The 27,500-nt window shown below is 37.3% G+C and overlaps 1 protein-coding gene across 1 annotated transcript in view; it reads left to right on the top strand.

Moving 5' to 3' along the window:
- The window catches only part of LOC142143417 (maltase-glucoamylase-like), a 191,734-nt gene that overhangs the window by 30,460 nt on the left and 133,774 nt on the right, over positions 1-27,500 (top strand). Inside the window, exons 2-6 of the mRNA XM_075201251.1 lie at positions 702-848; positions 13,940-14,066; positions 23,966-24,054; positions 25,314-25,434; positions 25,760-25,869. Of these exons, the coding sequence (XP_075057352.1) occupies positions 13,940-14,066; positions 23,966-24,054; positions 25,314-25,434; positions 25,760-25,869 (447 nt within the window). The 5' untranslated portion in view covers positions 702-848. The remainder of the gene's footprint in view (positions 1-701; positions 849-13,939; positions 14,067-23,965; positions 24,055-25,313; positions 25,435-25,759; positions 25,870-27,500) is intronic.

The following is a 27,500-nucleotide window of genomic DNA, read 5'->3' as shown; positions in this document are numbered from 1 at the left end:
ACACACACACACACACAGACAGAGAGGGGGAGACTAGGGTCAATTTTGATAGCATCCAATTAACCTACCAGTATGTTTATGGAGTGTGGGAGAAAACTGGAGCACCTGGAAGAAACCCACACAAACACAGGGAGAACATACAAACTCCACACAGATAAGGCCATGGTCGGGAATCGAACTCATGACCCCAGTGCTGTGAGGTAGAAGTGCTAACCACTAGGCAACTGTGTTTAATGTATCTTTATGTTGCATAACTCTCTCATGGTATAGAAGAAAATATACCATTGCATTATACCCATTATTTCTGAAATAACCTGGATACCTAATGAGGTTATACAAGATTATTGTTATTCTAAATGTTGGGAGAATTTATTGAGTATTTGCTTTGCTTTGCATGGTGGATACTTTCTTAGTGGTAACAGCAAATTATAGATACATATACAGTCATCTATATGACCCTAATACTGTAAACACATAAATTTGAGCTTTCTCATTTTTTTTTAATAAAATAGATTTGTGTAGAAGCTTTGTGAACTATGTAAATGTTTTCTTTATGAACTTCATACTCAACCTGATTAGGTAACTTTTAACTTGCCGTTTACTTCCTTATATTTTATTTTCAAATGAAAGATTATTAACAAAGTATTATCTATGACAACATTTTTCCAAGTTAATGATTTTTTTTATCATTCATTTTACAGATATATTATCGCTGACTGATTGTCTAGCACATACTGCTGTAAACAGCATCAAATGGCCTCAGGAGTACAAAAGCTTATCTCTTAGGTTGAAAGTTCTCTTCATTTGGTTGAGCAACAGAAAGGAAAAGGGGAGATCGGTAAAGCAAGGTTTGTACATTGTCTATAGTATACTCATGCTGTATTTACTTTGAATAGCAAGTAATGCGACTTTAGATTATATATAATAGAAAAAGCTAATACGACAGCAAAATATAAAAGTTTCCATTATTTGCTCTCTATCAAAAATGTAAACAGTTTAACATAACAGCACTTATTATTTCAGTAAGTGCAAGTACAGGTTAACCATGCAAAACTTAAGTCAAAACCCAAATGATGAAAAAAAATTAAGTATATACTTGTCCAGCATTTATATACACAGTAGAGAGGAGTGAAGGTGCAGTGGAATTTTGCACAGATCAAATTTTGCAACTGAACAGGCTGTTTTTCAGAGGTGTGAAGTTTTGGTGATACAAACTTTGAGTTCTGCTTTTGCTTTTACCATTTTTTGGTCATTTTACACTATATTTGGAAACTTGCATTTTTTTCCGCAATTTCCTGCCTATGAATTGAGATGGGACGACGACGGTCATTCAACAGTTTGGTGTGGTTGAAATAGGACTGGGTACCCTTAAGGCCATATTCGACCAGCAGGACGTACAACATTTTGTGGCCAAATGAGGAATGAGGCGATTATTCCATGGAACAGTTCTGAGTCTCTATATTACATTAAGCGCCTGACTACTAGCACAAATCAGTCCACATAAAAAAATTGAAATGCACACAGCGATATCCATCTTCTCAGGCTGACTACCAGGATGAGAGCCCTGACCAGCAGATCATCACACTCTATTGTACAGCAGACCTGTAGATGCTGAGATTCCTGGTACAAGGCTTGGAAACACACATCATTTCCCTGATACCATACTGTTTAATCAATGTTTGAAATAATTCTACCTCTGGGCTCTTTGTATGCAGATATTCAATATACTGCAAAATATGTTTTAATTCCATACATAGATTATCTAAATTACCAGTGTTATTTTTTTTTTACTGTTTACTGGTAAGTTTGAATGCATAAGCAATTGCATGTTTAACCAATTATAAATAAGAATGTTGCACATTAAGACAATCGGATTGGACAATAGAATTCAGACCAGTGACTTAATTAACAATGCAAGTAATTTGTGCATACATTTAGTGTGGCCTATCAAGTTTGAAAGTTCTATGCTTACAAAAAGTCTTAGTTCTATATGACTTTCAGTGCTGTTAAAATGTGGTTCTATTTCACCTCTCATATTACATTCCTTTGATTTCACTTAGGATTTTACAGGTAATATAATACCTGAAATAGTGACATGTAGACGTTTTATAACAGATATTATATTGGGTTCAGCAGTACGTACTATACAATACAAACGGGAAAGCTTGATATTGATAAAAGTTGAGGTAATATACTGTGGATATATTCTCAGTAGAAAAGAAGAAGCTGTGTTGTCTGAAATTTTTTTTGCAAATCAACCTTTGCAGAAGAATAGACTGTTTTTCAGAGTTGCAAAGATCCATTGATACAATTTTAAAATTTCTCTTATGCTTTGGTATTTTGTGCAGTACCATTCTGGTCTGTATTTGTACATTTGCATTTTGCACAATTTATAATGTAAGAGAGCTATTTGATTATCACTTTTCGCGGGAGATAATAGTTCTTCCAGAAAAAGAGAAAAAAGCCTTTTTCTTTTCTCTAATTAAACTGCCTGACTTGTATCCTTGCAGAGTAGAAAAATAGCATTGACTGCACGTGAGAAAGTCTATTCAATAAATTGTATGCAGTAACACCTCTCACCACTAGGCAACTCCTTTACATTAAACATTTGCTCACCATCTGAGGCTAAATTGTAAAGCAGTGGGATTCAAGCTCAAATGTACTTGAATTCCACTATATTCCATATAAAATCAGGCAATGTGCTCTTGCACTGCCAAATCCACAACCAGCCCCAGCTGAAGACAGCCTTCTATGGGGCTGAGATCTACAATGTTATGGACCATGTATGCTCAGGAAAGGTCCCTTGCCTTGCTCTATTGAGAGAAGAGTTGGGGGGGAGCTGGGTGATAAGAATGGCATTGCCATGATCTTACCCACATTTTGCTATGTTGGCCCTAATTCACCATATCGAAACATGGAAGATCTGACAAACAAGATGACAGTTCCAAAAAACACAAATGAAGCTTTTAATTATACATGCGGTGCTTTCTCCTAGATAATGGTGATGTTAAGCTCATTATTATGAACATGTTGATCATTCTGGGACCGAAGCTGCTGATAATAATTGCAAAGTGCAATTGTAAATGCCCGGTCATAATTTTGTTATAATTCCATGAAATTCCAAGCATACCATGGCTATGGCTGCCAACCATTACTGATGGAAGTATTAGACAGAGGGGAAAAGTTCATCAGGACACATCACAGAGCATTTTCCTTAAATGCCCACTTAGCAAAAATTATATCTTCAGAAATAATACCTTTCAGGTTTGATGAATCTGTATCATTTTGAGAATTAATGGCTTGTGCAAGTACCTATCCTCCATTATTTTTTATAGCAAGGTGTGCCAGCCTTTTATACAGACATTATTTCTCCTTATGTGGTGCTGCCTGCTGCCCCAACAGAGATTACAGGTGGGACAAATCTGAGCTGGTGTTCCGTGAATCACAGCAAATCAATGCATTGATTTGCATAGATTGATGATTGAAATCAGAATTTAGAAACAATTTTTTTTACAGCAAACCTTACACTCTATGCTGAAATTTGTCTGAATCATAGCAAACAGAATTTCTATGACTTCAGGCAAAACTACTGTATATTTTACATAACAATAATCGCAGTGTACAGAAACTGGATCTCAATATCTAATCTGTAATACAGCTTAGTCACACTGGGCCTGATTCATTAAGGATCTTAACTTGAGAAACTTCTTATTTCAGTCTCCTGGACAAAACCATGTTACAATGCAAGGGGGGCAAATTAGTTTTCTGTTTTGCACATAAGTTAAATACTGACTGTTTTTTCATGTAGCCCACAAATATCAACTTTAAATGTCCGTGTACAAATAAGTTATCAAGTATTTGTGTGCTACATGAATAAACAGGCAGTATTTAACTTATGTGCAAAACAGAAAACTAATTTGCCCCCCTTGCATTGTAACATGGTTTTGTCCAGGAGACTGAAATAAGAAGTTTCTCCAGTTAAGATCCTTAATGAATCAGGCCCACTGTCACTACTAAAATGATAACATGGTAAAAAGTAATATATGACAGACTATACCAGTAAAATTTTAACTAAATTAAAAATGAAAATGGCTGGTAACATTTGACTTATATTGAATAATGATGCAAATAATAACAGCAACTATACACTGGCTTAAATGCATATCAATGACACAGATGAGGGTGATCTTAAAAAGCTGTACTGTCATTATTCCATACACCTCATGCAGCTTTGGGAATAATTTACAGCTAGTTAAAAATTATAACTTTGTTGTTCAGTGAAAAAAAGGAAAAACAGTGGCAAGTTAGTTTCCTGAATGCGGAGAAACAGGTAAATCTGATTGTAAGCTGAGCTGCATTTTTCAGTTTATTAATGAATTTAGAAGTTTTATAGAAATAGTGATAACTAAACTAATAAACTTTAGAATTGTATTTTAAGTATAGCTGTCAGATCAAGGCAGCTCACATTCCATGACGATGCTGTAGGGATAGGTGGCAAAGTACAATTCCTGCCAAACAGAAGCCAGCCCAGGACTTCAGCTTTTCCTGAATATTTGTGTCTTATACATTTAATCACTGTAAATTCTAATGTGTCAAACACATTTTATAATACAGGGACAATTTAACTTGTGTGTGGTGAATAATAAACATTGTTGTTCATTATGTAAAAAGCATTAGATTGTCTACAGTTTACTCCAGGCCCAAATCTATATTGCAAGTATGCCTATTTTTCAGCAAATTGCTATTCACTGACATAGTTTCACTAACAAAAATCAGTTGCATTAACATCCTAGATCATAATTTATGGTGATTATAAAAATAATAAATTATTATCTAGTTTCTGCCACTATCACATGTTCAAAAAGATTTACACATTCAAAAATCACTCAGTTTTGTGTATATGTTGTTTTTTAATTGACTGTTAGGGGCATTTTCAATTGTTGGCGTTACTGCCTAAAGTAACGCGGCCCGCGCACTATTACCGTCATTACGGTAATAGTGCACATAAATGCCATAGGCAAACCGAGGGGGGGGGGGGGGATGGGGTTCCTAGTGCCTGAAAACCCCCCTCCAAGCATGGGGCACTGTATAATTGAGGTGGTTGGACCCTGCTCCCACTTCACACAGCTCTGCTTGAAAAGAGAGAGCTCTGTGCACCTAACAGTAGTGCACGCAGCATTGCCCGTGTATATTATGGGGATAGGAAGAGTTGGAGAGCAGCCAAGCACTGTCTAAAATTATTGCCACGCCCCCATGCATGCTGCTCACGCCCACTGGTGGCATGGTGTTGAAACCCCCCTCTGCAAATTCTGCGTTTGCCCCTGAATACCGTTATTACTGTTCATTTCACGCTGGATTTCAGCTCGCGACTCAGGGAGCTGCGAGCTGAAATCCGGCTTAGTATTACCGTAATAACGGTAATACTTTTTCCGGGCGAATATTCCCCTTAAAGTGGATTAAGGATTGCATAAACCAGATACTAGTTCCCAGATAATTCTAGTTAAGCAGAGGCAGAGGTAGTTGAGGTGGTTGACTTATTAAACTTGAATGTGTTCGTATTTTGTACAATAATACACAGATTGACCTACAACGACCTTGAAGTATCAGCGACTGACTAATCTCCACTAATCTCTAATATTGCTGCTAATTACAATTTAGTTTCAAGGGTCAGTTACTTTACAATGTATGCTTCTCAATATTATAGTCATTAAATCTCAAATGTCATTTTATCTTCTACTTTAAACACAATTAAAGATATACTTTATAAACATAGATGTTATTAGTAATTTATGTTAATTCCCCAGTCTATGTTTATGGTATACAGATGAGAAAATGGTAAAAAAATAAATAATTAAAAGCTATTTTGTAATGATTGACTTGGTGAGAAAAATGTATGTGCAAAACGTATGTTGAAAACCGTTCTGTTTTGCACATAAGTTAAATACTGCCTGTTTTTTCATGTAGTACACAAATATCAACTTTAAATGTCAGTGTACAAATAAGCTATCAAGTATTTGTGTGCTACATGAAAAAACAGGCAGTATTTAACTTATGTGCAAAACAGAAAACTAATTTGCACCCCCTTGCATTGTAACATGGTTTTGTCCAGGAGACTGAAATAAGAAGTTTCTTAAGTTAAGATCCTTAATGAATCAGGCCCATAGTAACTAATTTTATTCTACAATTTTTCATATATAGGATACACTATACAGATTTTCTCTTTAATCCTCAGTATTTAAAAGAAAACATAATAAACTGTAATGTGTATTAATGTGCCAATTATATTGGTTAGATTACCTTTTAGCTTATTTCTGCATAGATGGTGAATTAGGTTTATTGTTCTGTATGTACTTGCATTTTGTCATCTAGAATCCTTTTAAACCAATGTAAGATGCAATTACTGCACTAGGGTATTGGTCTGGAAAGCAGAGATTAGTTTTAATGAATTTTGTTGCTGGTGTACAATTAAACAGTAATGGTGCCATGTTGTACTTTACACAAGAATGAGCAGTTGGCTATACAGGGCCTTGCACTGTTTGTCAACCATGGCATGTTTCCTAAGTTTAGTAAGTTAGTAAGCATCCTGTGTCTCTGGGGATTATGCTAGAGATGAACAGTTGGTTTACTTATCATTGTAAATCACATGCTAAAAAGATCAGATTTAAATGCTAGATCATTAATACAGATGCTAAAAATAAACATTTATCAAAATTGATGGGAGTCTTAAGCATCAAATGTCATATTTTGAGTTTTAAAATATAATGTTAAAACATGCAGTTGTAAAGTCAAAGTGGGTACTCTGTATACATGTAAGCGGCCTAAACATCGAGGGGTTCATTTAGAGGTTAAAGGAACACATGTAGGAAAAAGATGCATGCAAGAAAAAAGTATATATGTTGAGTTGTACACATCTCAAGAAGTTTTGCGCTCCAAACATATTGTAAAATTGTGGCTTGACACCGCTAGTAGTAAATGCTAAAAAAAAAGCATGTTAGTCTGTTTGGTTCAAGCTTAATAGCTACATTGTATTGTATTTTAAACAGGTTTCCAATGTGAACACTGAATCTCAAATGCACATGGTGAACCTTGAACCATACTTGCCAACTTATGGCAAGTATGATCCGGGAGCCTGCCTGGGAATGTGGGCGTGCAGAGGGCGGGGCCCTGAAAATTGCGTCCTTTTGCCCCTTAATGATGCAAAACCTATCATTTTACAGCGGGGACAGGGACAAACACAGCAATTCCCTGTGAATCGCAGCGTTTTAGACCTAGTGAGCAGTGAAAGGGGCAGATCTGGGAGATTGCCACACTCTCCCGGGAGTCCGTGAGACATTCCGGGAGAGTTGGCAAGTATGCCTTGAACTCCAGCACAGTAATGTTTGAACTGCATAATCAAACCTGCTCAAATTCATAACCATACCATGACTCTTGAACAGCCAAATGTGATCGAACTTTGAACAGATTAAAATTATTCAAGCAACTTCAGTTACCTTCTCTCTTAGGTTAATCCAGAAGAGTGGGCAGGGGTGTCAGGCCCAGTATACTCATCACTCATAAGTGAGCAGTCTGTTCCCTGCTGTACATCAGTTTTCTAACTGAACAACATCACTTATTTCTGAGAGTTGATGTTGGTGGGTGGATGGGTCATGGGACAGGGCTGGGCAGGGTGATGGGACAGTGCTGGGCTGAATGAGTGGTGAGAAGGGGTGCTGTCCCGTGACTGAATAGCATATTACTCAGTCTGATTAGCCATACTTGGCAATTTATGGCAAGTATGAACCGGGAGCCTGCTGGGGAAAGTTGGCGTGCAGGGATAAGGGCCCTGAAAATCACGTCATTTTGGCCCCGATCCCGTGACGTAATGACACAAATTGCGTCATTTTACAGCGGGGGTGGGGCCAAACGCTGCGATTCCTGGTGAATTGCGATGTTTTGTACCTAATTTTGCCCACTTCACTAGGAAGTGGGCAGATCCGAGAGATTACCACACTCTCCCGGGAGTCCGTGAGACTCATGCGAAGTGTGAGAGTCTCCCAGACATTCCGGGAGAGTTGGCAAGTATGCGATTAGCATGCTGGTCTCTCTAGTATCCTTATTTAGCTTCCACATATCAAAGTAGCAATACCATAAATCTTACAAAACAATAGTTATAACCAGTAGTTGTTAAGGTTGGAGAAAAGTCATAGTGTACAACAAATACTCAACTAAAGCAGATTCCAGACTGTCTAAATAGAGATGGGGTAATAAATTCCTTCCTTGTAAATTATTATAAAACGATCTTTCAGTGTTCAGCACAATACACACTATATACTTTAACACACTTCACAGAAGAGTACCCAATGAGAGCAAGTAGTATGGATTGAATTTTGTTTCGTGAGATGCAATTTGCACCACTACTCTGCATGATAGAGCATGAACAAAATCAGTTAAAGGTTAAACAATGAACTTTTCATTTAAATATTTTAGAACTTTAAAGCACTGTTCGATTTTAATGCTCATTCTGCAGTGTCTTTTGATGCAATCAAAACAGATGTTATTTATTGCATAAACGATCAAATGTTCTATTTTGTGCTACATGAAAAAACAGTCAGTATTTAACTTATGTGTAAAACAGAATACTAATTTGGACCCCTTGCATTGTAACATGGTTTTGTCCAGGAGACTGAAATAAAAAGTTTCTCAAGTTAAGATCCTTAATGAATCAGGCCCTAAGACAAGTATAATAAATATATATAATTAATTATAGAGCCTTCTCTTTCAGATCTGCTATAATAAAGATATGGGGCTATGCTCTCAAGGAGTCAACCTATTATCAGGAGTGAGGATAGTCTCAGAATGCAGTCTGATTTACTGAAGCATTTTTCCCCCTATTGAAAGCTTCATCAAGTGTACATAGGCAGAGTTGTGCTTGGATGAGGAGTGAAGTCAACGCTGAAGCTGAAAAGCCAGATAAAGAGCAATGAGTACAGTTCTGCTACATGTCTAGTCTAGAAAGGCAAATATATTATGTAAGAATAGAGGGGATTGCAAACATAAATATACCATGGTCTGTCACTAAGGTAGTGACTGAGCTTTGGACTCTAAAGTTGGATCAAAAATTAAGTTGGGTGGTCTTTACACTAGAACCTGGAATCACTCAGTAACCAGAGAATCTGCTTTGTGTGTATCAAATTGGAGTTTATTGATACTCAGAGAAAGAGATAGTTAAGGCAGCGAGTTGTTATTTCAAGCAGTAGGATGAAATAGTACACCTATGTCAATGTGGCTTACAGTCTACTTTATTTAAGTGCTTTAAACAAAGTTTTTGTATAAGGTTCCTAGGAGCTTTCTGTGGGATTCCTACATGGGCTTAAACAGGTCTCTCCTTGTTGTCAAAGTATGTCTTAAATGATTAGACACTCCTCCTTTCAAACTATCAGAAATATATCTTAAATAATGATAATCACCCATAGGAGGGACAAACAGGTAATTCAGATATAATTATCATATTTGTGCAAATAGTATTGGAAGTAAATACGATGTTCAAAATCAAGCAAGGAACACATCTGAACATGTGTGTAGCTCACACATTGCAGACATTTATGATATAAAAGTGGACTCTAGAGGTTTACCTGCAGGCAGTGATGATGTAGACAGTTTATGCCTTCTAAGTTTAGCAAATTTAAATGTAAGATTTCTGGGAGTTTGTGGTCCTCTCATAAGTGAAGTGCGGGCAGCACAGTGGCGCAGTGGTTAGCACTTCTGCCTTTCAGCACTGGGGTCATGAGTTCAATTCCCGACCATGGCCTTATCTGTGTGGAGTTTGTATGTTCTCCCTGTGTTTGCGTGGGTTTCCTCCGGGTGCTCCGGTTTCCTCCCACACTCCAAAAACATACTGGTAGGTTAATTGGCTGCTAACAAATTAACCCTAATCTGTATGTGTGGGTTAGGGAATATAGACTGTAAGCTCCAATGGGGCAGGGACTGATGTGAGTGAAATCTCTGTACAGCGCTGCGGAATTAGTGGCGCTATAAAAATAAATGGTGATGATGATGATGATATTATTCTTTGCTGCCTTTTCAATACATTTAATCATCTTCTCAATCCTCCCACCCCGAACCCTCCATCTACTATCAGTGCTCAGGATCTTGCTACCTACTTCAAGGACAAGATTGATAAGATCAGACTAGAAATGGTATCCTCCTCCTCAACAAGCCATCAGCTCATTTCCTTCCCACTACCCTCTGACACCCTTTCTTCATTTGACCCCACAAATGAAGAGGAAATTTCTACGCTCTTCTTATCTTCCTACTCTACCTCCTGTCCTCTTGATCCTATTCCCTCGCAAATTGGTAGATCCCTGTCTTCTGTGCTCATTTCACCTCTAACTCAAATCTGTAATCTCTCACTCTCTACTGGCATCTTTCCATCACTATACAAGCATGCAGTGATTACTCCTATTCTAAAAAAACAAAACTCCGACCCAAACTCTCTCTCAAATTACCGTCCCATCTCTCAGCTCCCTTGCCCCTCCAAGCTTCTAGAGAGACTTGCCTACACTCGCCTCACACGCTTTCTTTCCGCAAACAACCTGTTGGATCCTCTTCAGTCTGGCTTTCGTTCTCAACACTCCACAGAGACTGCGCTGACCAAGGTTGTTAATGATCTGATCACTGCTAAGACTGAACGCCATTACTCTCTCCTAATTCTCCTGGATCTCTCGGCTGCATTTGACACCGTTGACCACTCTCTTCTCATACAAACGCTGCAATCCCTAGGTCTTCAAGACACAGTTCTATCCTGGTTCTCATCTTACCTCTCTAATCGCTCTTTCACTGTTAATTTCTCTGGAGCCACATCTGCTCCGCTTCCCCTATCAGTTGGAGTACCACAAGGCTCGGTGCTAGGTCCTCTGCTGTTCTCTATCTATACCGCTTCTCTTGGAAATCTAATAAGTTCCTTTGGCTTTCAGTATCATCTCTATGCGGATGATACCCAAATCTATCTATCCTCTCCTGATATCTCGACATCTGTGTTGTCCCGTGTAACTGACTGTCTTTCTGCCATTTCATCTTGGATGTCCTCTCGTCAACTCAAACTTAATCTTTCTAAAACAGAGTTAATAATATTCCCACCCGCCAACAAGAGCATACCTGACATTTCTATCTCTGTTGATAACATGACCATAAATCCCACCCCACAAGCTCGCTGCCTAGGTGTAATCCTTGATTCACGCCTATCCTTTGTTCCCCACATTGACTCTATATCTAAATCATGTTACATACATCTAAAGAACATTTCCAGAATCCGCACATATCTCACACAAGACACTGCTAAAACCTTAATTCATGCACTAATCATCTCCCGCATTGACTATTGCAATTCCCTCCTTACTGGTCTTCCCAAAAACAGACTCAAACCCCTAAAATCTATTTTGCATGCTTCGGCAAGACTGATTTTCCTTGCAAATAGCTATTCCTCTGTTGAATCACTCTGTATGTCTCTACACTGGCTGCCTGTCTTCTACCGAATCCAATATAAAATACTTTTACTAACCTACAAGGCCATCAACAAAGCTGCACCAACATACATCTCCTCTCTTGTCTCAAAATATCTCCCAACTCGGCAACTCCGTTCTGCAAAAGATCTGCGTCTCTCATCCACCCTCATTACATCCTCCCATTCCCGGTTACAGGACTTTTTTCGGGCTGCACCCACTCTATGGAACTCTCTCCCTCGCACAATAAGACTCTCCTCTGTTCTACAAACTTTCAAGCGTTCTCTGAAAACCTACCTATTCAGACAAGCTTATAATATTCCTCAACCACCATCTTAACCTCACTACCTTTAGCCTGTTACACAATTTCACACAAGACAACTACCCCCGGACCAACATTGTTGTGTGACAGGATCATTTAGCTTATGAGTCACCCTACCTTTGCAGTCTGGCTGGGCCAAGATGCAAAATGTATACTTAACCTCATGTGTCAATCTCCCATTGTCCCATAGATTGTAAGCTTGCGAGCAGGGCCTTCTCACCTCTTTGTCTGTTTTACCCAGTTTGTTTATTAGTTTATTACGTTTGTCCCCAATTGTAAAGCGCTACGGAATATGTTGGCGCTATATAAATAAATGATGATGATGATGATGATGATGCTGCTTTCTGACTGGCAAATGTCAGTCAGAAGCAAATATTTCCTCATAGACTAATCTCTGATATCCCTAGTCCTGTTAAAGTGATTTTTGCTAGATCCACCTCTGATGGACCGCTGGTAACTAGCACTGGTCATTGGCTGCATAAGAAGAGAAAGGCACAGAGTTCTTCAGTCAATGGTGTCGTTTGACGGCAACAATTTCATTGTAGGTTATTATAAAATCTGACTATTCCCCAAAAGCTTGACTTGCAAGGTGTCCTTGGTTTTAACTTCAATAAAAAAAGCATCTATTGCCTACACAGTGAAGATAGCCATTCTGGGGACTGAGCCACTATTTATGATAACGTAGCCTTTCATTTCACTAATGACATCACTGCGGTTCTTAATGACAAATATTCACTGATTTACTGATTGATAAAATGCATTCCAGTCCAGCCCACAAAAAAAGGGCTTACATTGAATTGTGTATATGACAGATAGGCTGATGTCAAAAAGGGAAGTACCGCTGCACTGGGTAATCGCTATTCCAATCTCTTAATTATTTGTGAGGGTCAATTTTCCCATAATGTTACTTTCGGATGGTGCACTCACACATGAAAATACTTGTATCAAGAAAATAATAAAGAAAATAAAAATGTGCTAATTGAGGCACTCAGCAATCTCTTTATAATAAAATATTAAATTCTTTATTAGTTTAATTAAAATAAAAATAATTCCCTACTGATATTTTATCAGTAGGGAATAATTTTTATTTTAATTAAACTAATAAAGAATTTATATTGTATTATAAAGAGATCGCCGGGATAGGCTGATGTACCATCATGCTTTCCTATCACTGAATTGATATACTCTATGTCAGATGAAATCTCCAGCTCACCATTAGATAGGTTGGAAAAATATATGCTCATGTCTCCAGAAGAGAATAATGAAAAGGTAATTGCAATAAATTGCACACATTTTTATTATCAATTGTGGATATATCTAATCATTCAACCTACACTATATTTTACAGATAAGAGTTCCACATTAGTTCAGAAATACCATTATTTTCAAAGGTATATACTTTTAAGGGCGAAGTAGTTTTGCCAGTATATAGTTTATCTCCTGGTTTGAAAACCAGGTAACTTCCTATTTAAGCCCAGAAGTATCAGAGTGAGCCAGGAGTCATACTGATGTCCGGATTACCCACTACAAATTACTTCTCAGCGATGCTAATTTATCAAATCGTGGACACTTTTGCACATGTATCTACAAATTTAATGTTTAATAATGACACATGTTTATACATGATATTGTTTTGCTTTAGTATGCTAGTGCTAAATAACCATTAAACATGTATTTAATTATGTTAAATACCTATATGATCATAATGTAGTAAATAAATATTATAATACTAATCTAAAACTGCATTACTGTTATATATGAACCGATGCATATCTAGGCATTTGTGGGCCCCATATCAAAATTTAAAAAAAACATCCACACTGGACACAGCAGGAGGTCTCATAGCAGCTGTGCCCCCTGCTACTTTGATAGTTATGTCTTTGATTTTTAATAGGATTTAATAGGTAGATAAAGTGGTCTTGACATTCAAGAATTTTATCCGCTACCAAGAAGTGCCATTATGGCTCATCTGAAGCACAAATCACACAGTACTGGCTATAAAGTATCAACCTTCATTGTGAATGTGATCTTAGTACGACTCTTGCCTCAATACACAATTTAATAACCTGTCTTTATTTTGTATTTGTAGTGTTATGTAGGAGACATCAATAACAATTATCTTTTTTTCTTTCCTTTTTAGATGGGGAAAAAAAGAAAATTTAGTTCTTTGGAGATATCACTCATTGTGATGTTTATTTTTGTTACAATTATAGCAATAGTGCTTGTGGTACTTTTTGCAACAGGAGAACCAGGACTCAAGGAAATAGGTAATGAACTTTTCTTCATACTGTTGGATATTTACAATCATGAAACTTGCTGTGTTTCCTTTTCAATTTCTTTGCTGCTTTATATTAATTAAAATTTTTAACACACAGTAGCATTTTCGTTTTTGTTGGCATTGAAGCAATATGACGCCAAAATAATTGAGAGCCAACCATGGTGTATTTTGTGTGTTACTAACTGAGAATTGGTGCAGTAATACATAGGATGCAGTAAGAGATCTCAATGCTCCCATTGCATGCTTCTCATTTGCCATGAAGTTATAGTATACCCTGCCATTAAAGGTTTCCTAATGAGAGAGATTCAATAACTTGTCTAACAAAGGTTGGTTTTGTACTGGTTCTTTGAATCGGCTGTAAAGTATAAAAATGTAGAAAGTTAGGAAATGATCAAACATTAGATAAATTTAAAGATTCTTCCTATATTTCAACAAGGTGAAAAGGTTTGACCATGTTTGAGTAGGTTTAATCATGTACGAGCCATTTCAACCATATTCAAGCATAATGGCTACTTTGTATAGTATTTTCAACAGTTATTCATGTGAATGACGAACACCAAATTTCAAAGTCAGTTTAAAAAAAAGTAAAAGTAAAAAAACTGTTAAAATGCTATCAAAAAGTACCAGATAAGCGTGAAAATACATCAGTTTATAGTTACTTTTAACAACTTTTTAAGAACCATAAACTGGAAACAGTGAGCAAGAACTGTGAGCTTTGAAATTCAAACTTGAAATTTCAAACTCAAACACAGCAATGTTCTCTGTTCAAGTTTAAAATCTGTTAAAAGTACTATAAAACAGCCATTTTATTTTCATAAAACTTTATTTTAAGACACTAACGTTTGCGAGCCTGGAACGCAAAACATAGCTGGATGGAATTTATGATCTTCAGTTATAAAAATATTTGTACCTGTGGATCCTAGATAAAATATAGAGTATCAAAATGTATTGACATCTTTTCATTTTCTTTTCATTTAAAATCTTTGAACATAGGGGTCTATTTATTTCATTAACTGACCCAACTATATTTTATTGATAAATCATGGAGACAGATGATTTTCTATTGCTCAACATTGATAATAAGTCCCATAGATTTACATTTTTTTCTGTAGCTGACTCAACAAACTTTTTTTAAAACTGACAAAAATGTCTTAATTTCCATGTAAATAAAGCATGATTTAGTTATTAAAATTTCCACCAGATCTAAACAGATGTTTTTGATCACTAAATGCAATTTGCTATGCAAGCAAAAATTCCATGCAAAGAGAGAATATAACAAGTATATTATATTTATAACTTCTATTATTTTGAAAAAGAAAACGGGTGTATCTGTGATAGGATATTTTGCTACTTTAAACTAAATTCACTGCTTGCTCATTGTGGGTATCAAATGCAATAAAATAGTTCTATGATTATATGAACTCTGAATTCTAGAAGGAACATTAATCTGAGATAAGATAGGCACGCTGTAAAAGGGAAGCTATTTGCTGATCTGAAAGCACAAAGGTCTAATGATGTGGCAAATATACGATTAATGCTAATAATATAATAACCATTTAATAAACTACCTTCATTATCACAAAGGGTTGATTCCAATTGGAACCCAGTTCTTAGAAATATAATTATATTGCAATGTCTGCTCTATTTACTCTGATTACCACAGTTTAATACAGGAAATATTGCATATCATATTCAAGAAAGGATTCCACAAAGTCTCAATAAAGATAATATGTATTCTTATTAACAATAGGTATTTTCAGTAACGGTATTTACACGTATAATAACAGTGTAGAACGCATAATACATTTTATATGAAATACAGTGCAATGCCAGATTCAACTAACTTATACATGTGTAAATGTGCCATATATCTAAGTTACTAAGCAAACATGGTCTATGTATATGTGTGTATATCAGATTGTAAGTCAGTGTGTGTATGCAATCAGATTGTGTGTAATCAGATTGTAAGACAATGTGTATGTAATACAGATTACATTGTAAGACAGTTCGTGTGTGAAGACAAGATGGAGGATAGGCCATGTGTGTGTGAGGACACAAAACAATTTTTACAAAATGGAGAAAGATTTACAAGATGGATGATATGGTGTGTGTGTAAAACAGATTGCATGATAGTGTGTGTGTGTGTGTGTGTGTGTGTAAGACAGACAGTATGTGTGAATGCATATGTTACCGTATTTCCCCATGTATAAGACGCACCTTTTCCCCTCAAATTTTGGGTCTAAAAAAAGGGTGCGTCTTATACACTGCCAGCGCTACTTACCTGAATGAAGGAGATGATCCCTGGTGTGAGGGTATGAGAGAGGAGCCCCCGCTGAACAGATCTGCGCTTGCAAGTTTCAGGTTAAAGGACCTTCAGGACCTTCAGGCGCCTCCCACATTCTCTGATGTCTCTGAGCTGTCAGTCACATGACCGGCAGCTCCGCTGACCACCGATAATTGAGCCCAGATGACCCCTGGTGTGAGGGTATGAGAGAGGAGTCCCCGCTGAACAGATCAGCGCTTGCCAGTTTCAGGTAAAAAGACCATCAGGTCCTTCAGGCGCCTCCCAGTCTCCGCTGACCGCTGATAATTGAACCCAGCATGTAGTATGGTATGTACAGCGCTGTGCAGTACCACTGCCTTCCTGTAACTGAATGTGGGACTTTTTGTAAACTCTGCTCCTCTAGACCTGATGTGAGATCTCTGACTAAAATCACAACCAGACAAGCCTTCTGCTTCAGTAACTTATTGTAATACATCTTTTTTTAAATTTTGGGCCCCAAAATTTAGGTGCGTCTTATACATGGGGAAATACGGTAATTGCAAGTGGTAGGGGAGATTGGGAATTGATCAGTCTACATGTTAGATAGGCAAAGGCGGCCTTGCAAAATGGAGTTCAGACCATGTGTCACTGGCCTTAGAACAAAGCCTAACTCACATGTCTCTCACATGGCTCACACAGGAGCCATGTTATAAATTAAATCTATCCAGCAATAAACTGCATGTACAGCACTAAATCTAAAATTGCATTTTCTTTCCACCAAATCTATCCAGCACTAGACTGCATGTAACAAACAGTATATGCAGAACTACAAAACCTTCCCAATTGATCGATGCTTACATTTCACTTTCTAACAAAATCTCATACAAACATCAGTACAAACAGTGCAAACAACACAATGTTTTTCTTAATCCTTCTAAGTCACTTTCTAAACACACTAACAATCTCACTTGTAGTCTTTTCAATCAACTCAAAACAGCTCACAGAGTAATCTTTCCATTCAAACTTTGCAGATAAATCAATCATTTTAATCTAACAAGCTATGCACTACCATTTTCATGCATTTGCTATACATTTACACTAAGCGGCAATAACTATAACCATACACTTCCATTACACAGCACTTGCTATTTCCATTAGCCTTTTTCAAGAAACTCTGGGTCTAGCATGTTACATTTAAACATCTTTCTAAAGCTGCACCAACATACATCTCTTCGCTTGTCTCAAAATATCTCCCAACTCGGCAACTCTGTTCTACACAAGATCTGCGTCTCTCATCCACCCTCATTACTTCCTCCTATTCCCGGTTACAGGACTTTTTCGGGCTGCACCCACTCTATGGAATTCTCTCCCTCGCACAATAAGACTCTCCTCTGGTCTACAAACTTTCAAGCGTTCTCTGAAAACCCACCTCTTCAGACAAGCTTATAATATTCCTCAACCACCCGCTTAACGTCACAACCTTACCCTATAACCACCCGTTACACAATTTCACACAAGACAACTACCCCCTGACCAACATTGTTGTGTGACAGGATCATTTAGCCTATGAGTCACTTTTACCTTTGCAGTCTGTCTGGGCCAAAATGCAAAATGTTGACTTAACCTCATGTGTCAATCTCCCATTGTCCCATAGATTGTAAGCTTGCGAGCAGGGCCTTCTCACCACTTTGTCTGTTTTACCCAGTTTGTTTATTAGTTTATTATGTTTGCCCCAATTGTAAAGCGCTATGAAATATGTTGGCGCTATATAAATAAATGATGATGATGATGATGATATTTAGCTAATACCATACAATTACCTATGTTACTAACTTTTCCAAGCACTTTTCCATTAAACACATCATTATATTGTCTTGATACTCTATGCTCTCACAAACAGAGTAATCAGAGAATGTCCCACACATTGGGGATGGGAACCAATTGTGATCTCTCCATATATATCAGCCCCTATCATTTATAGTTTTACCATCAAAACAGTAGCAATAAACAGTGTATACTATTACTCATACTTGTCTATTTCGTCATGTTCAAACAATTTACCACTGCCCTTTTGGGCCCATATGAAAACCATGCCAGGTCTTCAGATAAAAGTTAAAAATGTTTTTCCTTTTGATCCCTGTTTGCAAGTGAGTTAGAGTGAATCAATGAACGTGTGTTTCTCCCCCTTTACCCCCGAAGATGGGCTGTCCTAGTATCCTTTGCCTTTGGTGACGTAAGATGTGTTAATCAACTGGGAAAAGGGCTATCCTGCAATAGGACTATATAGATCATATTTCAAAGATAAACAAACTGGTTTTGCTAAATAGAATTCTAAATAAGAGGGCGTCTTCTCTTCATCACACACTCAGGGGAAAATAGCCTCACACATACAGCAATAGAAGTCATCCTCCTGCCACAATGTCTAACATGCCCAATAATATTCTAATTTATTTACTTAAATTTAATTATTACTAGGCATCACACTTGTTTTAGGACCACACACCCTACTAAATTGGTCCAATTTGAATCTCAGTGTATACTTTAAATATTTCCAGTGGCCAAAACTTAGATTGTCATGGGATAAATGGGTCAAATGTGTGTTCTAACTACATTACAAATGTTTAAGTAATAATCCCTTCAGAACAAGGTACTATTGGCCAATAATGTCCTGACTGGCAAAGATGAAGGCCTGAGGATGTGAGACAATGCTTAACTTCTTGTAGATGTAGAACACTGAGTGGAATAATTGTGGATTCACATGGTTGGAGGTGGCAGGGTATTGTCTGTGTACATCTTGTTTCTCTAATGCAAGTCTGGTAGGCTGTCCCAAGAAATACATTGAGGCATAAATTCAGGGTTCTGGTCATAGTGGATAGAGGGAAAACAATTGTGTGAAATATAAAAATGGATATATGAGAAATAATAAGTACATATGTAAAGGTATAACAGTGAATGGAATTATGCTTTGTGTATATTTAAGGAGATAATTATGTGTTTATATAATGTATTAGGTTAGTGAATGCAAGTGAAAAAGTGTATTGTGACAAAATAAGAATTTGAAATATCTAGAAATCAAATAAAAAATGTCTAGAATAAATAAAAAATTATAATAACAAATTAAGATTGATAAATGATAAATAATCAAAACATAATAAAAATAGAATAATATAAAATAATAAATAAAAAGGTAACAAGGCCAGAAATAATATATAGGAGTAAATATGCTGTGGAAACATGAGTGGTTAGCAGACAGTGTAATTAATCATGCAACTCAAGGGTATAGAACATATATGATTGTATAAAGTAAAATGTAAAATATAAAAAATAAATAAACAAGTTTTATAAATAAAATACATTCTAAAATAAATGAAAAATAAATAATAAAAATATATTTAAAAAATATTATAATATAATATCAATACAGAACATAAAATAATTGAAAAAACAATAAAAATCAAGACAATAAAAATAAGTAACTTTAACAAAGTTTCTTATGCTATAATTGGTACAAACATGTTTTTCCAAATGTGGGTTCTATTAATACATAAGGGAGAAGATGAGACTCTTGAATCTTTCAAGCGCCCCCTCAAAACTTACCTTTTCATGCATACCAACCCAGCCCAATCTTAAGACATTTCCCTCTTTCCTCTCCACCTGCTCATTCCACTCTTTTCCTTTCACCATTATTATCTCCATTTGCTATCCCACCCAATCATAAAGAACTCCCTCCTCTTGTTTTACATACCTCTTCCATTCACTTCCATCCACATTTTTTAATTTGTTTCCCTGCATCTCTTGAATGTTAAGGCTCGGTACACACTACAGAAAATTTCTCCTGATGCCATATCAGTAACGATTTTACCGATGACTGGAAAAAAAATCCTGATCAGCTTGCCAATTCAAGTATGCACACTATGTTTTAAAATATTTACCCTCAGATCTGTGCTCTTTATCAGTCATAACCATCTGCTGAAAAGATCATGACTCTGTAAATTCTATGGAGATCCTGATTGTGAGTGCATACACACTGCGGAATTCGAAGGACATTGTTCCATCGCTGAATAAGGATTTTAGTCCAGGTTTAAAAATCAAATAAAAGATACGATCAGCTTTGGAATGATAATTGCTCAACGTGGCAGTGTTCACAGTGATACAATATCAGTGCGAATAGTCTTTTATTCTGTGGTTGGCATGATAATTGGCTAAAATTAATCCTCAGGTCACTAAAGTACTGATTTTGCAACGTGGATCATAAAATCAATTGAACATTTATTGTCAACAATTACATAAATAAAAAATATAAAATATATAATAACATCATTCGGTATGCCACATCAGTATAAAACAGCCATCTGTATAGACAGAACTAAAGAGTATAGGTGCACCTATATTAATGGTAAATTTTGAATCCTTCCAAAAAATGGAATGGTACCATAAAATATCTTTGAAAACAAGTTCTTGTCAAAAAGAAGAGGTCTTGATGTAAGTCACATAGCTTTAGAGTACTCACAGTATTATAATTGGTATCGTAGTGGAATAAGCAATCATAAGTCACTGAGTTTGAACAATCCACGGTATTAATATGAAAAGCACTTCCTTACCAGTCTCCTGGAAATAGTGATATATCACCTAGTGTGTGCCTTGTCCGCCACGCTGACCGTACTCACTGATCAGCGCTATAGCTGAAAATTGCTCCTGCAACAGCTAGCTTGAAATAAAGTTCCTGTTCATTCACAGATTACCGTAGTAAATATCCAGCCTTCTATGGTCATTACTTGTGTACCAATGATCCTCCTTCAATCCTCCTTTATTAGCTGCAGTCTTTTCACAGCAACTGTAGCTGAAATGTTGAATGGCTACATTAGTAGCAAACAGCTTAGTACAAGACCTCTAATGTGCGCTTGCAAGGTTATAGCGGCTGTCACTCCAATCATTTAAGACGGCATACATGTAATCAAATGTATCTCTGATGAAGTTGCCCGCTGGCAACGAAACGCGTAAGATTGGCTCTAGATATTCTAGACATTTGATGTCTTTGTGACAAGAATTTGTATTCAAAGATATTTTATGGTACCATTCCATTTTTTGGAAGAATTAAAAATTTACCATTAATATAGGTGCACCTATACTCTTTAGTTCTGTCTATACAGATGGATGTGTTATACTGATGTGGCATACCGAATGGTGTTATTATATATTTTATATTTTTTATTTATGTAATTGTTGACAATAAATGTTCAATTGATTTTATCATCCACATTGCAAAATCAGTTCTTAAGTGACCGGATTGTCCCGGAGAACATTTACTCCTTTTTTTTGCCTTACTCTCGTTAATGACTCAGGTACTCACTCTTTTGGCACTCTCTGTCTCATCTCTCTTCATTCTCGTATTCTAATGTAGTAGATTTCTCTATTGTCTTTCTTATATTGATTTTTACTGATCCCATTGCTTCTCTTGCCCCTTACTTTTGTGTATATTGTTTTTTTATATTTTGCTGAGCTGTGGATTCTGTCACCTTATAAATAAACTGATGATGATGATGATGTGAGAAACAGCTACTATTGGGAAGGTAGATGCTGTGAGGCACACACAGACAGCCTATGTGTTAAAAAGAAGAGAGTTATTCTGATTCACACAAGTATCATTAAGGGAGCTGTTTAAATTGCTTGTGAGGGTATTTGTAAAGCAACTACAGAAAAAACACTGCATGGAAAGCTTTCAAAGCTGTATACAATATCAATTGCTTAGTCTATAATATATTGTATCCTGTTTCTCAAGTGATGAATACTGTTCTTATTCATATCTTAATAAATATGGGTGCTATCTGAGGAAGTAATTTATGAAGGGCAAAATGTAATCTGCTCTATGCAAAACTAGCTTGGGACCAAGCAAACACCTTAATTTGCGCAAATAATTCTAGACTTCCATTGTCTAGACTTCCTTTAGAGCAAGAGAGCGGCATTTGTGAAAGAGAAGATGTTTGCACAGACAGGGAGAAATATTTGAGTGGAGTGAAGGTGAAATTTTAACTTTGAACAGTGTATTGTTCAAAATGCAATTAAAAAACATGATGAAATAATTGATTTTTCCTCTATCTACTATAGGGTTTTTTTTGGTTATTATTACGTATTATTAGAATTTGGTGGTTCCCAAAGTCTGCGCCACAGCTCCCAGGGGTGCCGCAGCGCTGTCATAGGGGTGCCGTGGCCGGGAAGAGAAGGATAAAAAAAAATTACCAATCCAGCGGCTCCCGGGACCCAGCATCCTCCTTTCTCCTGCCGCTAGTCACTGAATGTAGGGCGTGATGATGTCATGCCCAACATTCAGTGAGAAGCGAGGAGGGAGGATACTGGGTCCTGGGCGCCGCCGGATTGGTAGGTTTTTTTTTCCTTCTCTTCCCTGCCCCTGGGATGCAGAGGGGGAACAGAGTGAGGGGAGATGCAAAGGGGGCACAGAGTGTGGGGAGATGCAGAGGGGGCGCAGAGTGTGGGGAGATGCAGAGGGGGCACAGAGTGTGGGGAGATGCAGAGGGGGCACAGAGTGTGGGGAGATGCAGAGGGGGCACAGAGTGTGGGGAGATGCAGAGGGGGCATAGAGTGTGGGGAGATGCAGAGGGGGCACAGAGTGTGGGGAGATGCAGAGGGTGCACAGAGTGTGGGGAGATGCAGAGGGGGCACAGAGTGAGTTAGCTGTAAATTATTCTTTGACAGAAATATAATTGAAAAAAATAAATAAAAATATTCTTTTACCTTGGATTTATGTGTATTATTTTTGCATAGAACTAAAGAAGTATTTCTGTCCTGACCTAAATACTTATAACGTTTTTTTGACCCAACTGCTTATAAAACGGGATTGCTCGGTAATTATTTTAGAGGGGTGCCTTGAAAAAATTACGGAGACTCTAAGGGTGCCGCGAACTGCAAAAGTTTGGGAACCACTGCATTAGATAGTATTAAAAATAAAAATATGAAAAATACAATGAATGGTAAGCCTCGAAGGTAAATGTAAATCCTCCAAAGCGAACTTCAACTGCAAATGGTGAATGCAATCTGCAAACTGTGTTTGCAGAGGATGAGTATAAGGGTTTGTACTTGGACTATTGGGTATGGTGTAATGCATAAGCATGCAATTAACTTATATTGATGTTATAATATTTCAATAAATAAATAATACTGCCTACATTTTAGTAAAAGCTATAACACTGAGATGTAATTACTGATATAACTAATATCATTATATTAATGTCCAAATGCTCTTACCCCCACCCCACAGCAAATGATAAATACATATATTTGTTAGTATTACTTTTACTTTTATTGAATTTTTCCTTAATTATTTTTCCCTGATGGAGATTTACAAGATCATTTTTAATCATTCCTATTCCCCCTTATGCTAAGTCTGTGGTTTAAATAAAACAGTGAAAGTCTCCCTGTTTTTTTTATTTTTGATGTGATTAAGTTAATAAATTAGTAGCTCAGAGGATAGAACCCTTATCTCTTGATACAGTCTGCTTCTTTACATTAAACTTTCTTGAAATGTTTCTGTTGAAGCTAAGAAAATAAGTAGGTTCTAACTGAAATGTAATAATTAAGATTAATTTTTTTTTTTTTTTTTACTTGCTCAGAAATAGAAAAACCCCCATTTGAACCACAGTGCCCGGCTACAGATATAAATAACAGGATAGACTGCCTTCCAGATCAAGTAGCTTCTGAGGTAAGCGTTTCTTTAAGTAATGGCTACCAGCTTTCCCATTTGTACCATAGCATTCTGGATTCAGGCATTTCTGGATTGCTTTGTTTCAGTGACGGTAAAAACCAGGCAAATTAGTGCCTGGTTGGTGCCATTGCAAACAACAGAAATCTTGTGGTGTCCTACAACTTAATAGACAGGGCCACTGCCTACAGCAACCCTCATTCAAGTAAATGCAATACAAATGAACTCATTTATAGTGCACACAGGGAGATTGATGCAGAGTTGGTCACAAAGTAGGAGTAAATTAAACAGAATACTGAAAACTAGTGTACACCATACACATCTCAAGATGTGTAAACCTTCGATTCTTCCACATATAGTCAAGTCCATAAATATTGGGACATCGACACAATTCTCATATTTTGGACTCTATACACTACCACAATGGATTTGAAATGAAACTAACAAGATGTGCTTTAACTGCAAACTTTCAGCTTTAATTTGAGGGTATTTACATCCAAATCAGGTGAACAGTGTAGGAAGTACAATGGTTTCTATATGTGCCTCCCACTTTTTAAGGGACAAAAGTAATTTTTGAGGAGCAAAGAAAGTAGCACGTCAGCAGCCAGAGACTGAAGCTATAACCGGCAGGAAGACTAAGCCCTCCCTGCCATAAATACCTGAAATGGCCAATGGGAGCTGGAGGCATGACAAGCAGCATTCCCCAGCTGGGGTAAACTAATTAATAGAAGATGCGCACGGTGACGCCCCGGTCATCAGGACGATGGCCGGTACGTGTCTGAGAGGCCAGAGTGACAGTGCCAAGCCGCCGCGGCTCGTAACAGAGCTCACGCAACAGCATCCGATTCAAGGTCTGGGCATCTCTAAGGTATTTGTTTTTCAGTCTTATCTCTTGCTCCATCTACAGGTTTAGTCTAAGTTCTGATTACTAGTGATGACAACTGAGTATGTATGCTAGAACATGTGTTTGCTATCAGGAGCAACTGTAAAAAGTAATTTTATATACAATAGGCATTAATTAAATCCTAATAAAAAATTTTCATGGGGAAACAATTAAAGAAAAATGTTTTTTGTTTTTTAATGTTTTGTCATATTTGTTTGTCCTTTGAAATATATTTTTATACGTTCAGAGCTCTTCCTGATATATAGCCCTTTTATTTAGAAGAATACTGTATGCAATGTCCATGATATTTATATTTGATTTTATTTAATCATATGTTATTCTTTTATTTATCATGTTCTCTAACTCTCTTAAACAGGTGTTCTGCAAACAACGAGGATGTTGCTGGATGCCTTATAATGAAAACTATGCACCTTGGTGTTTCTATTCAAACAGCCATGGATATGAAGTTGTTGGTGGCAAGATGTCCACCTCAAAAGGTAAAAGCTGGTATCTTGAAATACTACAAACCTGTAATGGCATGAGATACATTGTACATTTTAGTGAGTAACCTCACCTTTGTTTTTCTATAATGTTCAGTTTGTTTTTCTACTATTGGTAGTGATCCAGATCATGATGGCCGTGCAAAATACATTGTTGCTTTAAAAGATAAATAACAAATATAGCATTTCTATAGCTTGGTCATCAGTAAGTTTGAAAACAAAACTGTGGAAATGATGCAGTCATTACTGAAGTGACGTATTTGCTTGAGTGGTGCACAAATCATTCCCATTGCCTTAAAGAATATATGTTACTTATATGCAGGATTTGATGCTCATCTGAAAAGACTGCCTTCTCCAACTGTATTTGAGAAAGAAATAGAGGAGCTACACCTTTCTGCGGAGATACAGTCCAAAAATCGGTTTAGATTCAAGGTTTGTTTTTCACAAAAGTTGAAACTGAATTAAGCTGCTTGAAACTGAATAGATGGGCAGCACGGAGGCGTAGTGGTTAGCACTTCTGCCTTACAACACTGGGGTCATGAGTTCAATTCCCGACCATGGCCTTATCTGTGAGGAGTTTGTATGTTCTCTCCGTGTTTGCGTGGGTTTCCTCCGGGTGCTCCGGTTTCCTCCCACACTCCAAAAAAAACATACTGGTAGGTTAATTGGCTGCTAACAAATTGACCCTAGTCTGTCTGTCTGTGTGTGTCTGTATTAGGGAATTTAGACTGTAAGCCCCAATGGGGCAGGGACTGATGTGAGTGAGTTCTCTGTACAGCACTGCGGAATTAGTGGCGCTAAATAAATAAATGGTGATGATGATGATGATGATAGATATCTACTTTGTTGGTCTACAACAGGGCTGCCCAAAGTATTGCCTGACTAGGTGTTTTATGCAGACAGTGTTATGGTTCTGTTCAATACCAATTCCTTAATTACAGCCATAGAGCCAGACACGTGATGTAAACTATTTAAACTGTTTATTGCAGAAAAGTATAGTCCAGGGTAGGCAAAATAAACAGTAAACAGTTCAGGCTGAATGGAACAATGGCAAACAACAGGTAAATATTAATGAAATGCATCAAATAACTTAACTGAAACCAGCAACAGAGACACATGCAGGTAATCCAGGAACAGAGACACATAAGCAGGCTTGGGAATGACCAGCAAATGATTCTGGAAAAGGCAGGCATATATAGGCCACAGACAGGTGTGGATAATTAACTAGCAGTGCTAGTTAACCCCTGATAGTAGGAACGGCCGAACAGCAGCTCCTCTGGAGAATCACAGATACTGCAGGGTAATGTGCACACCGGGTAACAAGGCAAATCATAACACAGGGTAAAATGCACACAAAGAAACAAGGCAGATCATAACAGACAGCACAGGTTTTGTTCCTGTAGAATAGACTATTCTAACCATCACACTTAAGTTTACCAAGAAAGGACTTTCTGGGATACACCTGATGCTGCCCATCCTTCTGTGTGCTGTCCATTGAACAGTTGGTAAGCAGCTCGGGTTAGGTGGAGCTTGTTGGGAGGAGGATGGGTTGCTCCATTCCATATTGAACTGGGACAGGTGACTGAGAGGAAGCTAGGGTGGAAGAGGAAGAGAGCGGACAAAGTTTCTTTGACAGAGTGGGATTCAATGTGCCTTTATCATGCCATGTTGGTCTAGGGTGAGTGACTGAGTACTAGCCAATGTGTAATGAGGGTGTAAGCAAAGCTTGAGATTGCTATTAGAAATACTTTTCCAGATGCTGCCGGTTCCCTTTTGACTGGATATGGAGGTGATTTAGACATGAATGTGGCCTTCTTACTGTGACCCATGAATTCTAGATCTGTGAGTTTCATTTCTAGTATCAGCTAGTGAACCCCAGTGAATTCACGCAATATTTGAGTGTAAAAACACACTCGCCTATGCGTAAACCATGCCTGAATTTGCACAATCCATTCCCATACTCCTGTAGTTTTGGAGCTGGCTCTGTCCCAGTTGAGGTCTGCGAATCCTGATACAAAAAGTTTTGACACCTTTAGTCTACAACATCCCCCTGTCCCTTCAGA

This window comes from Mixophyes fleayi, chromosome 3 (genome assembly GCF_038048845.1).
Source record: "Mixophyes fleayi isolate aMixFle1 chromosome 3, aMixFle1.hap1, whole genome shotgun sequence".
Taxonomy (NCBI): Eukaryota; Metazoa; Chordata; class Amphibia; order Anura; family Limnodynastidae; genus Mixophyes; species Mixophyes fleayi.
The sequence above is the reverse complement of the archived record's forward strand: the minus strand, read 5'-3'. Positions and strand labels throughout refer to the sequence as shown.